Below are 15722 nucleotides of genomic sequence, written 5' to 3'. Positions count from 1 at the left end.
ACAGAGGAGAGAAGGGAAGGGCACCCCCTGCCCATCCCCGTGGAGGTAAGACAGGCTCTCCTCCAGCGCCTCGTGCCGTATCTCCCATCAAGGGGAAAGCTTCCCCAGGGAGATGAGATCGGCTGGAGGAGAGGGAGCAGTGGGGGAGGCGTTAGCTATGGATGGAGAAGGAAGAGCCTCTGCCACGCACAGCTTGCTGGGCCTCCACTGACCTGACACCAGAAAGGGTTAATGCTGTCCTGCAACTGGTGGCACCAGGAAATGTTTTGCTGTTGTCACCTTGTGTCAGATCCCAGTGGTATCACCCCTGACTAGCACAGGAGGTGACAGAGGGGATGGAAGCTGAGCGCAGGTCGCTTTCATGCTTCAGCACAGCTCTTGAAAACAGCACAGTGCATTTGGCTAGGAGGGGAAATTCACACTTGCTGGCATTGCCTCCCCAGCAAGGTGATGTTAAGCCAGATGGGAAAATCTCTGCACAAATGAAAAGAAAAAAAAAGCAACGTGGGAGTCAGGGAAAGAACCAAGCTGTACGGTGAGACTGAATGACACTGGAAAATAAAAAGGCTGTTCCGAGAGCTGGGAGACAGACTGGGTGGCTACTGACTGGGTGACTGACTGGGTGACTGACCTGCTGGGTGACTGGGTGACTGACTGGGTGACTGACGGTGACTGTGACTGATTGACTGGGTGACCGACTGACCGACTGTGTGACTGACTGACTCATTGGGTAACTGAATGACTCACTGGGTGACTGAGCCGGCGAAGCTCGGCCCCTGCTCAGCCCCCGCGTGTTCCCAGGCACTGGCACTGCCCCGGTCGCTGAGGGGCGGGAGCAGCCGGAGCCTCCCCCCAACGGCCACTAACGGCCACTAACGGCCACTAACGACCGCGCGGCGCGCCCCGCCCCCTTCATGACTCCCGCCCCCGCCCCCTCCCCGCCCCTCCCCTCCGTCCCCGCCACGTGGGGGGCGTCCCCCCGCCCCCACGTGGCGCTGGCCACGCCCCCTCCGTCCTCCTCCCCCTCCTCCCGACCAATCACCGCGCAGTGGCGGCGCTCGGCGACCAATGGGCGGCGGCGGGGCGGGGCGAGGCGGCGATGGCGGCGGTTGCGGCGGTTGCGGCGGCGGCGAGGCGGGCGTTGAGGCGGCGGCTGTGAGTGAGGAGGGGCCGGGGCGGGGGGGGGGCCGGCGTGTGCCGCCGGTAACCGGGGGGCTGCGGGGCGGGCGGGCTCTGGTGTGACCCTGACTGACAGAGGGGAGGTTTAGGTTAGAGGTTAGGAGGGAATTCTGCACTGTGAGGGCGGTGAGGCCCTGGCACAGGCTGCCCAGAGAAGCTGTGGGTGCCCCATCCCTGGAGGTGTTCGAGGCCAGGCTGGATGGGGCTTTGGGCAGCCTGGTCTGGGGGGCGAATAGCTGCTGGAGCACGCAGGCTTTGGGCAGGTTGATACAAGGAGTTGCGCTGTCAATAGCCGGTCCCTGCACAGGTCAGTTTGCAGAATCATGCTCTGAGTGGCATAAGGTGAGGCCTCCATCACGCGTTTTTGCTGGAGATTGGCGTGGCTTTGATGCCAGGCTTTCCTCTTGCAGGTGTTACCCCCAGGCAGGGAACAACTTCTGCCACAGTGGTTGGTCGTTGCATCTGCGCTGATTTCGGTGGGGTTTTCAACAGCACTTCCAGTGGGAAAGCCGATTTTCAGTACTTGCATTAGGCAGCCATTCACGTGTTAGTTCAGCTTAATATTAAAAGTTCCAAATCCTTGTAATTCTTTGCTGAGACCATAATACTGTAAGTGTTTTATAGCTGACTAACAAAAGAGTATGTAGTCTAATACCTGTAGCGTAGATGTCACTGTGAACACGCACTGTTGATGCTGGTGTTCTTGGGGAGCTCAGGGGGAGTTGGGCTGGTCTGTGCCATGCCTGAGCACCTAAAATCACAGTCAAGTTTTCTTGCCCACAGTGACGCTGTCCCGCAGGGCACCCAGGGTCATTTTCCAGCCTCCCGCCTTCAGCTTATTTTTAGAGCCTGCTTCTGGAGGAGATGCACACATGCAAATGCCTTTCCTCCCCCCTCCGCCGTGCTGGTGCAGGATCATAAATGCCAAGCCTTGCTCGCTATTCCTGGTTGCGTGGAATTGTATTTACTTTATGGGGAGATGAGGAGTCCACAGTGCATGTAGACAAGGCGGGCACGTGCATCAAGCACGTGTTGGTTGGATTTAATTAGCAGCTCCCTGCTCGTTGGCAGGTGCCACCAGGTCCAGACCCTGCTTCACTTGGTGCCACGCCATCGGGCTCAGGCCCTTGCTACGGCAGGTACCACCAGCGTGGGGTGGCTGCCTTTCCAGCTGCCACCTCCCTCCCTTCCCGAGGATGTTACCGTCCCTGCGAAGTCACCGCCACAAGTTGCCTGAGGGTGCAGTCGGAGTGTTTGTGCTGCTAGCAGGGAGATGAAACCATGGTACCCAGAGCTGGTGTGATCTGGCTGTGCTCACCCCTGTGACGTTTCAGAGCCTTTTGGCCTTCCCTGCCTTGGAAAGATCCTTTTCTTCTTGGGGAAAACTTCAAAAAACCCTCCTTCCAGCTGTTTTGGAGTAACAAACGCAGCTGTTCTCGTTTTCATAAAGACATTGAATGTGCTTCTACAGACAGTGTTGCAGTAAAGCATCGAATATGAAAGCTTTCTTCACCACAGACCTGTGTGAAGGGTTCTCTCTGTGCTTGATACTTGCGATGTGGAAGAAGAACACGGTGCATGTAAGCATGATCACCTGGCTGCCCCTCAGCTGCCTGACTGCATCCTTCACCCGTGTACGAGAGGTGTTTTTACGTGTATTTCTTTACATGGCGTGTTTGAGGCAGAAGTATATCCATGTGCCTCTGCCAGGTCAAGTGAAAGCGGCATCGCTGAGCTTACATCTTGGTGGAGTGCCACAGAGCGTGGAGTATACCGCATGGACACAGCGTGTCGTACGAAGGTGCAGGCATGAGCACGACTGTTACGAACACAGAAGCCTCAGGAGTGCCGCTGGCGGAGCGCTGCTTCAGTCGTTGTGTCACTAAAGTGGGTGTAATGGATTTCTGTGGTGTGGTGAGACTTACCGAACGTCTGCACGGAGATAATGCAGCATTAGTAATAAGCCCACGTCACTTCTTGTTCTGGGATTGTACGTTGGTCACCTACAGTGTCTACCCTCGGAATAAAAAGTATTTACAGCATTGGGAGTTTCTTCTCACCTGCCCTCCCAGGAGCCCACTGCTGCTTCATGCTGGGTTTCGCAAGACAAGTTTGTGACTACTTGGCAAATTAGTAGTGATGATGCTTTTCATGGATTGGACACTGGAGGGTGCTAATGCAATGGGAGCTGAAATTGTTCTAGCAAATTAAAGGGTTCCCCTTTGTTACTTGTGAAATAATTTTATTCTTTGTTGCAACATTTAAATGGAAAGACATGAATCACGGTCCTTACAGGCAGCTGATCGCACTGTGCGTGTGTAGAGCTATAACCAAGAATATCAATAAAGTGTTAAGTCTGTGAGGGATTTCTTTCCTGAACCTTTATCAAAAAAAAAAATCACTTCATGTTCTACACGTTTTTAAGTGTGTCTTTCAAGATAACGGCCTTGAGGTGAATTTTATTTGAAAGCATGACTTTCTAGTGATAAAAACACTTTGTCAGGCAGAGTTGTTGAGAAACATCCACAGCATCTGCTTTACTACAAGGTCACTTTGGTTCACCTAAAGCAGCGTTGTCTTGTTGCTGCCCAGGCAGAACCTGATGGTGGCTCACATCGGGGAGGGGAGGGACGCCTCTCACACCACTAATCGAGTCCCTGGTGTTGGGATCCTCTGCCTGGGGATGCACCCAATGGAGCTCTCTAATATCAAGGCTTAGGGTGGCTATACATGGTATATATGTCGCACCTAGAGGTGTCTGTGCTGCTCTGACTTTATGCTGAGCCAGTCTCTGCTCTCCTCTACAGCTGGCAGGAAGACATGGGGCTGACATAAATGCCCCAGTGCACACCTTGGCAATTCCTTATTCAGTATTAAGGGCTGTGAAACTACTGCCTGAGCCAGTTCTCGTCCTGGCAGCAGCAGAGGTATGATTCTAGCTAATTAATGCTAATGAGAAGCAGGGTGCAGAGCCAAGCGTATCCAGCTAATCACCGCTGGCACCCCAACTAGGCCGTGTAAAGCTAGCGCGGTCCTCAGAGGTCCTGCCTGGCCCTCTACCTGCCTTTGGGGATGTGTTAGCGAGACAGAAGCCATCAGTCATAAAGTGTCTGAGCAAACCAGAATTAGTTACAGGTACACTTTTTTTGTCTCTCTCATTAGGCGTGAGCAGCAAATGAGGTACTCCTCTGTCTTGTTCTCCTTTCCAAGCGAGTTGTGCTGTCCCCTCCTGGAGAATGTCACCTGGCTGTAACATGCTGGTCAGTTTGTTCTCTCCCAGCTGTTGCCGTCTGCTTGCAAACAGGCAGGTTTCATTTTTCTTTTAAAAACACACATTGCTTCTCTCTGAATTCCCCCTTGAACAGAAGTGCAGCTGAGCACGGAGAAAGACCCTGTTTATAAGGGACCTGGGATCTGTCCTGTCCTGGCACCGTTCACAATGCACTTGTCCACCTCACACAGATACACAGCCGGCATCACAGAAAAGTTTCTTGGCTGCTTATTGGAAGCAGCAGAAATGTAGCCAGCTGAAAGTTCACGCTTCCTTTGCAAAGAGCTCTGGTAGCTTCCCAGAGTAGGGTCGTGAGGGGACGCAAGAAGAAAAGCTCTTAAAATTGTTGTAATAGCTAGCGTTACTGAAGACAGTATGCTTGAAGGGAAATAAGTTAGTCTAAGCATGCATAAAGGGTCTGGTTCACAGCATACTCATCTTGCTTACCAGCTTTTAGAAGAAGACAGTTTCTTCCCTCACATCTCCGTCCTTAGGAGCAGGGCCGAGCTAGGTTACACCGCTTGGCATAACGTCAGGAAACGACGCGCTAGTTGTGGTGCCAAAGGGGTTTGCAGTTGTGCACTTCATGTAGGCTGCGTCCTGATTTATCCCGAGAGACCTCTGGCTAGGAGGGGGGGGGCTAACAGGCCTTTGGCCATACACACCCGATCGCCCCTCACTTCTCCCTGTGCCCTTGAACTCTCCCGGTGCCATTGGTGTAAATAGGATTCACCTGTCCCCCTGAAACGGGCACCCTGCCTTGCCTTCTCCGTTTCGCGGGCCCGGGTTGACCTGCTGTCGTGGGCTGAGCAGCCAAACCTGCTTTCTTCTCTGCCATTTTAATTAAAAATGGTTGGCATGAGGGGCTCTGCAGCGATGAAAGGGAAATGATGAAACTTTGAAGAATTTGGAGCATAAAGCTGATCTCTAAATTTTAATGTACTCGCTGCATTTAAACAGTTAATAGATACATTTTATTATTGAGCTTTCAGGTGACCTAATTTCCCTTAGTACTGTACATTTAGCTTTATACATCTGCACCTAATTTGTAAAAAAGGACTTAATGAGAAACTTCAAACAGTTTAAATGTCAATTACAAAGAAAGCGAGGTTTTAAAGTTCCAGTAATCTGTCCATATTGGTCATCGAAACATGATCCCAGGTGGATGTTAATTCAAGACAGATGGCATTCCAAAGGCACAATTACAAAGAGCTTATATATTTTCAACACTAACAAGCTGTCACGCTATGTTGTAGCTACACTTCCAATACTGTATAACTACAATTACTGCTTTATCTGCTGCGGGCTTGGTAATAAAGGGGTTTCATTCCCCGCTCTTGAAATTGTCAACGGGATTTTGGGGGTGAACTGGAGAGCAGGGTTGGGTAGTGTGAATATCTTCCGTTTGCTCACTCTGTTGGGTGGGGGTGGTTTTTCTGTGTTTGTTGTTGTTGTTTTTTAAGTTGGTGAATGCTATTTAGAGAAGGAGGGGAAATACTGAATATATGCATAACAAGATTAGCTCATCACAGAAAGCTTTCTATTTCCTGGCGATGATAATTAACTTTCGTCTTATCAGCTGCTAGGAAATAGCTATGCTGATGTGTTCAAACCCACGACGTCCTGGATGTTTTCACTTAAAAAGTCATCGGAAAGCCTTTGGAGTAGTGCATGTGTTACTCGGAAGGCTGAAGTCAAAGGGATTGATTGTGACTTTACTTGCAGTGGTGTCAATAGGGAGCAGTTCCTCCGCAGCCGGGCAGGAATGGTACACCCAGGGCGAAATCAGGTTTGAATTATTTGTAGGTTCCTGAAAGGGTGGCTAGGCCCATGGGCAGCGAGAGAGGGGCTGAACAAAGCCAGCTAAACACGGCACTTCCACTAGGCCGAAGCACCAACATGTGGTGGATGGCACCATTTGGTGGGGAATGCCCGTGTTGGATTTGTATTTCCTACTGTAGGTGGACAGGGGTCTGCATACTGAACAAAGAAACGTAATTGGGTATAATTTCCACTGACTTTTTGTTTCTTGAAACCAGGTCACGAAAAAGCAAGGCTTGCACTGGTATGACTAGATAGTGTTTTAATAGGCTTTAAAAATACTAACACTGTTAGGAGCAAGATTAATAGCGCTCTCCAGGAAGGTCTTTAAGCTCCCATGGGCACGTCTATTCTCTGAAGAGGTACTGAGAGTGAAGAGCTTATGTTTCTGCTAATTTGTCTACTTTTCGCTGGAAAGTGGAGAGGGAGGCAGAAAGGCTAAGATCCTTCATCCTTGGAATGCTGGAATTAAATGGTGAGGTTTTGCTATTTAATTTTTGCTTTTAATTAAAGAGTGTTGCGGATGCATTTTTTGAAAAGCATCTTACCCTGCTTCTTTTTTGGAGGAGATGCAAGAGCTGTTTGAAAGATGCAGCTCGCCAACAAGCGAATTGGACTCCTGAGCCACGCTTGAAACAAAATGCCAATTTTACCTACAGTTTTACTAGGTTTCCTGGTTTATGCAGTGGCATTTGAATGGCCTCTAGTAATTGTTTTTAGCAGGAAAAAAAAATCAAACAAAAACGAAAAACACAACCCAAAACTCATTAGCACTGAATTTGGCATACCATGAATCGTTAAATCTTTATATAAATGCAGAAGTAATTTGTAGCAAACAAAGTCCTTTATTTTTTTGGAAAGGCTTTCTTTTGAATTTTCAGTCTGACTGCTGAGGTCCAGCGTGTTTTCCAAACTTCGGGTGTTAATTCGAGAACAGGGAAGGAACCAATTCAAGTTTTAATTAAATATTATTACAATTCTTGAGTGTCAGATACACTAAATGGCAACGAGTGAATAAAGCTATGTGGAAAACAAAAGATCGTAAGTAAATACTTAAATAGTTTTTTGGAGAAGCAGAATAATTTTTACATCCATGTCTTTAACCTAGATTTGATGCTAGCGTGTGTTGCTCTCACGTGTCTTCCCCTCATATTCTCTTGTATTTTTGGGGGTAACAGACTTCAGGCTTTTTATTTAGATCACGCTACGCTTTGAGAGTTCACTGATTGCTAAAGCCTGAGTGGGGAGCTTTTCTGCACCTGGAAAATTAGGGGAGCAAAAGCAAGAGACACGTCCGCATCCTTTCCCTGGTGGTTCTTCACCTGTGAATTTGAACTGCAGGGGTAATAAAAGTTTTGTGGACCTCATTTTATGTGAGATCATTAAGCGACAGGAGAATTCAGGACTAGCTGCCCTTCATAATTCAGGACACTGAAAGGTGCCATTTATAAGCTCAAAGCGCCTGCAGGAAGGCAAAACAGGCTTGTAAAACTTATACTCCACGCTCTGAAAGGTAACCCGTTAGTACTGCTGGCTGTAGTGTCAAAATTGCAAAGGTGGTTGGTATTGGTTTTAAGAAATTGAAAAGCACCTGCCTCTAAGAGTTAATACAGTAGCCTGAATTTTTGTACTTCTTGGGTTTGTATGTCTTTTGCCCCAAAATATAATGGGGAACGATTGTAGTAAAAACCCCATCAGTTGTTGTGCCTGGCTCTTGGCTTTCTGGCCTTCCCACTATAGCCAGCCATTTGCTGAGCTGCTAATTTGGCCATAAAATATGTTTCCCTTGACTTCTCAATAATATTTTGCAACTTTGTAGGGCGGTGAACTTTGCCCATGCTGTGGGCCAGGCACTTTGTAGGAAGAGCTCTCACCTCGTTACCGTCTGAGGAACAGCAGCGGCAGCATGCCCAACACTTGGAATGAAAGGAGGTCTTCACCAAAGTGGTTGATAACGCCAGCACATCAAATCTGCACGAAATGAATCCCTACAGTGCCCAACAGGCAATGAATGCATTCTGCAGGATGAAGAACACGCCTCAGTCTTATGGATCTAGAAACCCTGAAAGGCGCTCGCACGGCAGCCCAAGGAAACGGAAGCCTAGTCTTGGTCCTCCCAACAGGCACTGTTTCCCCTTCTTGCTCCCCTGGTATGCTTCAAGTGTGTGTGACAAAAACAGAGCAATTAATGCCTGGGGATGTCAGCTGTGGTGGCGGAGGACTTTGGTTGTTTCGTTCTGTTGTTCGCTCAGTTAGGGTCAAGGCTGAAAACTTCCCAAGTGTATGCTATGGAACTAGCCATCCATATCTATAACCCTAAATTGCTGGGGCTGAACTCTTCTCCTTCAGGCAATGCAAGCTGAACTACTCACAGCCTCATTAAAGTTCCTTGACTGCAATTATGTGGGTGCCAATTTGCACAATCAGAACCTAAATTTCAATGAAGACAAGAGCTGACTGCGCGTCACGTCTGCCGGCAGCACCTTTGTTTTGCTAATCGGCACAAATTCAGCATCTACGTGTTCACGTGCGTTATTTTCAGCAGCAAGGGGCGATATGGCATAGGGTCCAAGCTGCCACCCCTCTGTACCAAGTTTATAGGATCCAGAGAAGCAGCCGATATTTGGAGGTGTGTTTGTATTATTCTGTTTTCTTACGCTGCTTTTGTTGCCTCGATTGACGTGCTCAGGGCCCCAGATACTGTGCGGAGTTTAGTATGACCCCGGGGCCCTTGCAAAGTTGATTGCAGGACTCAAGCCTTTATATCCACTATTAAAAGGCAGTTACATGACTGTTAATGTTAGAGCCAGGTGCTTTGTTGGCTGTGGACATGCTGTTACTTGACTAAATTTAGTTGTTGTTTTTTTCTTTGTCATCAAAATATGATAAACCTATTTAGGATCGGACCTTACTCTTCACAAAGGGACTGGCTGCCTTCAGTGGACTGCTTTGATTCCTGCAGGAGGACTCGAGTCAGGGTTTTCCAGCTGTCTGTAAGGATGTGCCTGTAACAGCACTCCTGCAACGCTGTTACTTCTGTATTTTCTTTGAGAAAAATATATTTCTAGGTGGTGTTTCGACAGTGGTATTATTTTTGTGGTATTTTTAATTTAAGCTCTCTGGTCCGTAGCGTATTTCTAGTTTTTGTGAGTTCTTTTATTCAGGCTTTACATACAAGTACTTTGTGGGTTTATTGTATTAAGCATCAGCTTATTTGTTGTTGAATCTATAACTTACTGAAGCACTCTGAGGCACTTTGGGTTGAGCCAATACAAAATGCTGGCTTCAGCTACTGGAAGTATAAAATCTGTTTTCTTACCGATTCTTTGAGTTGATAGATGTGAAACACATTTAACAGTTTTTTTTTTTTTTTTTTTTTTTTCTTTCCTGTTAAACTAAGCTACCGAGGAAATCTTCCTACCGCTACATGCTGCAATATGTCAGAAACACCGTTATGCTACAGTTGCATCATTATCTAAAGGAAAAATTGAGTGTGGGTTTGAAGTCGACAAGTGATGAAAGTAGCCCTGAGGTTGTCAATTAGAAAGCCAAGGCCTGGAATTGATAAGTTAATGGCCAGTTCCCTTCTCACCCCCTCACTTTGCTGCCTGCTCCCTCCTCACCCCGCAGCAGCTTTATTGCTCAGAACATAAAGGAAAGGCTCGTGTTGGTTTGTGTCCCGAGATTTATCTCACTAATATGATGCACTTACATTCTCGTCTGGTCGCAGTGTTCTTAGGTATAGACAGGTCGTTAAACACGGAGAAATGAAATGTAGCAGACAAAAAAATCATTCCCACAATGGTGCCCCCTATTTGTCTTTTGTTAGTTTTCTTCTGTTTAAAAGTTGAACTGTTGAGACTGTGTTTTCAGCCTATCCTCCTGGAATACACACAGCATGTTCAGAAGTACTGTGTAATTCAGCTTCTATCATCTACCAGGACGCTGCATCTAGTTTAGCCTGGTCAGTGTAATTCTGTGTTTCCCTCCAGAGCTGGTCCTTTCCTAGGAGTTCAATTTTGTCTTTACAAGAGACTTCTGCAGTTATTTATTTTAATTTTTCTGAAAGTTAATGGTGTTGGATCAGTAAACCTCATCTTCAGGGGGATAATCATCTCTTCCAGGAATCTTCTTCCCTTAAGCTCTTTCACCCACTTCTATATTCATCATCCCATCAGGGCTGTTGTGCAGGTGCATTCACATGCCATTTGGAAGCTGGTCAGCCAAATTTTGGTGATGCCAGTCACCGCTCTGCCAAGGTCAGACTGATGGCAAAAATCTCCAACCATCTCTTTCTCTGTGTTGCAGCAGCATGCTGGTCTCTGCTCTTGCTTTTTCCCCCCCTCTTTGGTTTTTGCTGTTGGTTAACTGCATTTTCTCACCCGTGGTACTCGTTTAATCTGAGCACCCCTCTCATACTACGTGTTTGTTTACTTTTGTCATGCCTTAAGTACATCAGCATGTTTCAGCATCAAAGAGAACTTGCCTTTTCTGTTGTCAGCTCACCAGTTTACACCAATTATTTTCGTAACTTCTGTAGCACATCAAGTTCTGCTTGGGAGCACAGGGGTACTAAACAGTGCCCGTCACAAGGTGAAGGCTGTGGCTCTCCTCTGAAAGGTTACCACTGGAATTGGTCTTCTTCCCCCATCTCCATAATGACAGAGGAAGAATCTCATTTTCAGAGGAAAAGTGTCTTCCCGGCAAGGCTGAGTCCACATAAACTCTTCAGCTCTCTAGAAGTTTGGTTGCAATGGATCACATCTGTCTGAAAGTACAAAACCCTATGCAGAGCTTTTGACACTGTAGAGCTTTCTGGGGCTAAAAATTAAAGGCATTCCTTTCCACCCACATCCTTTACCTCTTCTGACAAGTACACAGGAGCACGCGTAGTGCTTCTTCCTTCCCATCTGAACATTCTCAAGCCTGGAGCTCCTGCCCTGCTTCATGATAACCCATATTCACAGGACTGCTGGAAAGAAATGAAAATTATATATCAAAACATGGTGTGGAAATTCCTAATTTCTTCGTTTTGATATGGAATCTTACAATAGAGAAAAGCTTGTCCAGATTTAGTGATTTAAAACATTTGGAATGGATAAAAAAGCCTGTTCCATATACTACAAATCAAAAAGAAAGGAAAAAACAGTGCTTGCACAAAGGCATGCTAGGAGTGGGGAAGGTGACTTGGCATTTCCAGATTTTGAATTCCAAAACAAAATTGAAGTTACTGTTTTATTTACACAGGCAAGAAAGACTCCCTTTGAGTATATCTGAAATGATACAGAGTTCATTTAAGTCAATTTGTCTTTAAGGTCAGTATTGTGTCTAACATGCATGCTATTAGCAGGTGATTGTCCTGCTGGAGCTCAGCACTCATATTCCTGAACAAGATTAACCAGAAAATGAATATGCTACCAAAGGGCTGCATCTAAACTCTGGATACTTGAGTTGTTTGAAGTACTGAGGTGGCTTTTGAGATCCGTTGTCTCTTGAGCAAGTACCAAGAGAATATTTTCTTCAGGATACTCAATTAGCTCAATTAAATGATTAATTCATTCAAACTTGACCAATTGGGAGTTGAAAGAAGCGGAAAAGCTTGTTCTTCTCTACCAATCTGTGAATAAAAGGTAATTATGAGAGGATTAGATTTTGTAATACTACAGTATTGAAGGATGTTATGACCAATTTCTAGATTGGTGGTAATTCCAGCTAATGCTGAGTTATTTTAATAGCTCAGTTGAAAAAACAAACCACAATTTATACTTTTCCTCATTAAGGCTAACCTGTTTACAGCAGTGCAATGCAAGTGATAAACCATGTCTCTACATTTTAAGTTGCATTCCAGTTTACATTCAAATGCGTATCATACGTGAGCACAAAGGGATCAGCTTGTAAACAGGAATTGTGCCATCCATGATTTTCTAACAAACAAAAAAAATCTGAAAAAATGTATAATGAGGTATCGAAAAGCTTAAATAGATATCAGTAGAGCTACTCTGTCCTTCTGGCTAGCAATAAGAAGTGCCAAATTTAGTGTAAAAGCTATATTTAGTTACAAAGCAACATACTTTGGTGGTTACAAACTGAGAATTAACCTTTCTTCAAGAAAATAACTAAAATGTATAAATGGGAAAACAAGATTCAAATTAATTATTTAACTCAAGGTTTCCTGCCTGGTAGTTTAACTCGTCATTTTGAAATAAGTGGCTTAGAAGACTTGATCCTGCTGCAAATCATCGATAACTGAGGTACCCATGACTGAAAATGAACATAAGTGCACGTTTGACATAAGGATCTGGACATTCAGCCAAAGAAGTGGACTCAGGGAAGTGGAGAAAATAATGTTTTCAGTCCTGGCCTGGTACCACCACGCATCCTCCCGCCCCCCGGTCTTAGCTGGCAGTGCTCCTGTGGAGGTCGGTTCTTCCCTTCCCATCGAGGCGCTCCCACAGCATGTTGCTTTCTGCTGCTGACTAGCCAGGATTAAGGACCGGGGCAGTGGGGACGAGTTTGGCCCAGTGCCGCCAGCCCAAGAAGTAGCTGTGTGAGTGCTCCGGTGCCATGCAGTTGAGATGCTCTCTGCCCTCCAGGCCATGCGGGGTAGCTTTGGTGAGTCTCAGCTTCTAACAAACAGCTCCTTCATCTTCAGCAGATGTCAATAAGCCAGCTTTGTACCTGAGAAAACAGACTGAATATACAGCTGGAAATCTTGCTGGACGTGACGTTTCCCCATTCCCCCTCTTACCCCACAATCTTTCTCCAAGACAACCCTGTGTCTTCCTGTATGTCCTCAGCCTCCTCGCGGTCACTCCTCCCCTGCTGGGGTGTGCAGCAGAGGGCTTTCCTAGCGGGGAGCCTCTGCCCACTGCTGCAGGCAAAGCAATGTTGGGGCAAAGGGCACATAAGAAGGAAGAAGCCCAGTGACAGGCACTTGCCTCAATACCACAATCAATACGAAAATGCTCTGGGTGCAGCCTGGCCTCCATTCCCTTTGGCGGTCATCTGCCTCCCTTGTCTTTCACTGTGAGAGCAGAGAGACTTTCGGTGTTGACTGAACAATAACAGGCAGTGCAAACAGGGCTGCTGTGTAGGCTGTGTGGTACCTGCCCCATCCGTCTGCTGGATTCCAGACTTTTGGGGGTGCTACCTGTTTAGAGTCCTTCTCAAGTAAAACACGGGTTTTGCCATCTCTCCCCTGCGTGCATCCTCTGTGAAAGATAAGCACTGTGTATAGGTTTTTCCAGACCAATTGTCTGGACAACTTGGACCGTTTTTTGTGATGTTCCTAAAACTGGCAGACTAAGAACTTTTTTTTTTTTTTTTTTTTTTTTTTTTTTTTTAACGCCTGCATACACTGCAAGGAATATTTTAAAATAAAGATTTTTTAAAAAAAATCTTTAAGCGAGTTTAATGCTTGTATAAGGTGCCAGATTTTAATTACAGTTGGCATTTATAAGTGTGGTGCTGGCAATGGCAACCATATTGCTGAAAAAAGGCATAAATTTTGACACTGGCAATATGGGAACCCAGCGTAAGAGACTGTAAACCCAGTTGCATTCTGTTTTAATATGCTGGTTTAAGGGAAGAACTTCTAATGGTTAATGTTTAAGTAGACCGTTTAGGGTTAGATATAAAGTTGTTCTAATTTCAAACTATTTTGCAATTTAGGTCCTATCAAAGATCAGCTTCGGCAATAAGTTTCTATTAAACAGCCTCTAAATAAGCATGCTTAAAGTAGGGAAAATAAGATGCTTCATTACAAGAAATGAGGTTGGCATCTACCAGGTTTTCCATTAAGTTCCAGGTCACAGACAAATAAAGGAAGTATGTTAGGAAAAAAAACCTTTTTAAAAATAATTAGGGAGATGTCTGTTTTGTTCACCAGATGGAAAATCAGTAGTTGTGGGTGGTCTGTGCTGGATGGGGCATCTCACAATTGGCAGAACTATGCCTTTAACTTTTAAAGTCCTGGGACAAAATGTGAAAGTAATTGACTGTTCAGAATGCGCTCTCTCTGGATACCTATCATTGCTTTTAAAACCAGGATTTGGTGAGTTTCTGACTTTTTTTTATAAGAATGCTCAAGCTGTTGTGTCTAGTATTAGGCCAACGGGGTATATTTTTGGTAGCTGTTTATTGGGGCTGTTGTCTTTTGTGATTACGCCTGCGTGCGCCTGTGCTTGCATGCGCACAACTGAAATGCCACAGCTTTGCAATTCTCCATTAGCAGGCTGTGCACATGTTTTTCATAATATTGTCAGCATTTGCCACGTCCAGAGTGTACCTAAACTGTTGGCTAACATCATTTGTTTCTTTTCTGTATTCCAGTCCTTTTTAAGATTCAAATCGGAAATGTCTATCTATTTCCTAACATAAAGAAAAAAGTTGCAGCCTTGTTTTCGCAAGCAAGAAGAAAATTCCTATTTTAAAATAATTCGGGGTGCTGCACAAGTATTGTAAACCAGTAATACTATTTTTTTAAAGAAGAAATCAAATGTGCATGTGTGAAAAATGTGTATACATATGCGTGTTAAATATGGTCCTTTAAGAAGGTATTAGGATTTTCTTGGTGAAGTTTGCAACTTTGCTCACCGTTTCAGTACTGATGCTTTCTAATTTGCAGATTCAGTTTAGAAAATAGTATAAATAGTATAATAGAAAATAGTATAATAGTATATATAAAATGTGGAAAAAAGGGTTAGGAAATCTTTGTATTCGTGTTAAGAAAAAGATTTTATTATCTGTACTGCGATAAGAATGCGTGCTGTTCAGTGGTGACCTCTAAAAGAATGAGACAGAGCTCATTTATGGCATAGGAGGCAATTGCTTTATATTTCCCTTACTTTAAAGACAATTTTTTTTGCAGTTATCCCTCTGAATGGTCACAGAAAATTGAATGTATGCTATATGTATATTGTAGCTTGTGTTAAACCGATCCCCACGCTTACTATGGACAAGCATTCTCGAAGATAAGTGAGGCACTCAACTTAGTAGCTTCTTTGTAAAATCCCTTTTGCTATGCATGACATGTACTCTGTGTTTTTTTTCCTTGCAGTAAATTATAAAGCTTTTTTCTTTCCATGAATCTCCTTCCAAGAAAACACATACAGCCTAATAACACTCGCCTTGAGAACGGTGCATTGCCTCCGCTACAAAGCCGTGTTTTCATTGAAGAGATAATTATAATATGGTTTAATGTTCTTGTCAACCCTGAAACACTGTCCCTAAAGAGTGCTATTCTGGAGGATGTCTTTTTGAAGAGAACTGAATGTAGCTAGGAAAACATGCATATAGCCACACGCTTTTCTGGTAGACCAAGACAGATTTTTAATACAGGATGTGCTCTCTGAAAAGAATTATACGTTTTCTAAGGTGATAATTGAAAGCTCCTCCTTCCTCCAGATTTTGCTGTTGAATATAGGGAAAATTTGCTTGGATTTATTTATTT

At 45.2% G+C, this 15722-nt stretch overlaps 1 protein-coding gene and 1 long non-coding RNA gene across 2 annotated transcripts in view; both read left to right on the top strand.

The window, feature by feature from the left end:
* Positions 1-1083: 1083 nt before the first annotated feature.
* Positions 1084-15722, top strand: part of CLYBL (citramalyl-CoA lyase) — a 157413-nt gene continuing 142774 nt past the window's right edge. Inside the window, exon 1 of the mRNA XM_035318712.1 lies at positions 1084-1152. Within this exon, the coding sequence (XP_035174603.1) occupies positions 1100-1152 (53 nt within the window). The 5' untranslated portion in view covers positions 1084-1099. The remainder of the gene's footprint in view (positions 1153-15722) is intronic.
* Positions 2419-4227, top strand: LOC118162524. Its single transcript, XR_004748498.1, has 2 exons — positions 2419-3899; positions 3987-4227. It is a non-coding gene; the product is annotated as an uncharacterized LOC118162524 (long non-coding RNA).

The sequence above is a fragment of the Oxyura jamaicensis genome, chromosome 1 (genome assembly GCF_011077185.1).
Source record: "Oxyura jamaicensis isolate SHBP4307 breed ruddy duck chromosome 1, BPBGC_Ojam_1.0, whole genome shotgun sequence".
Taxonomy (NCBI): Eukaryota; Metazoa; Chordata; class Aves; order Anseriformes; family Anatidae; genus Oxyura; species Oxyura jamaicensis.
This window is presented reverse-complemented; position numbering and strand designations above follow the sequence as displayed.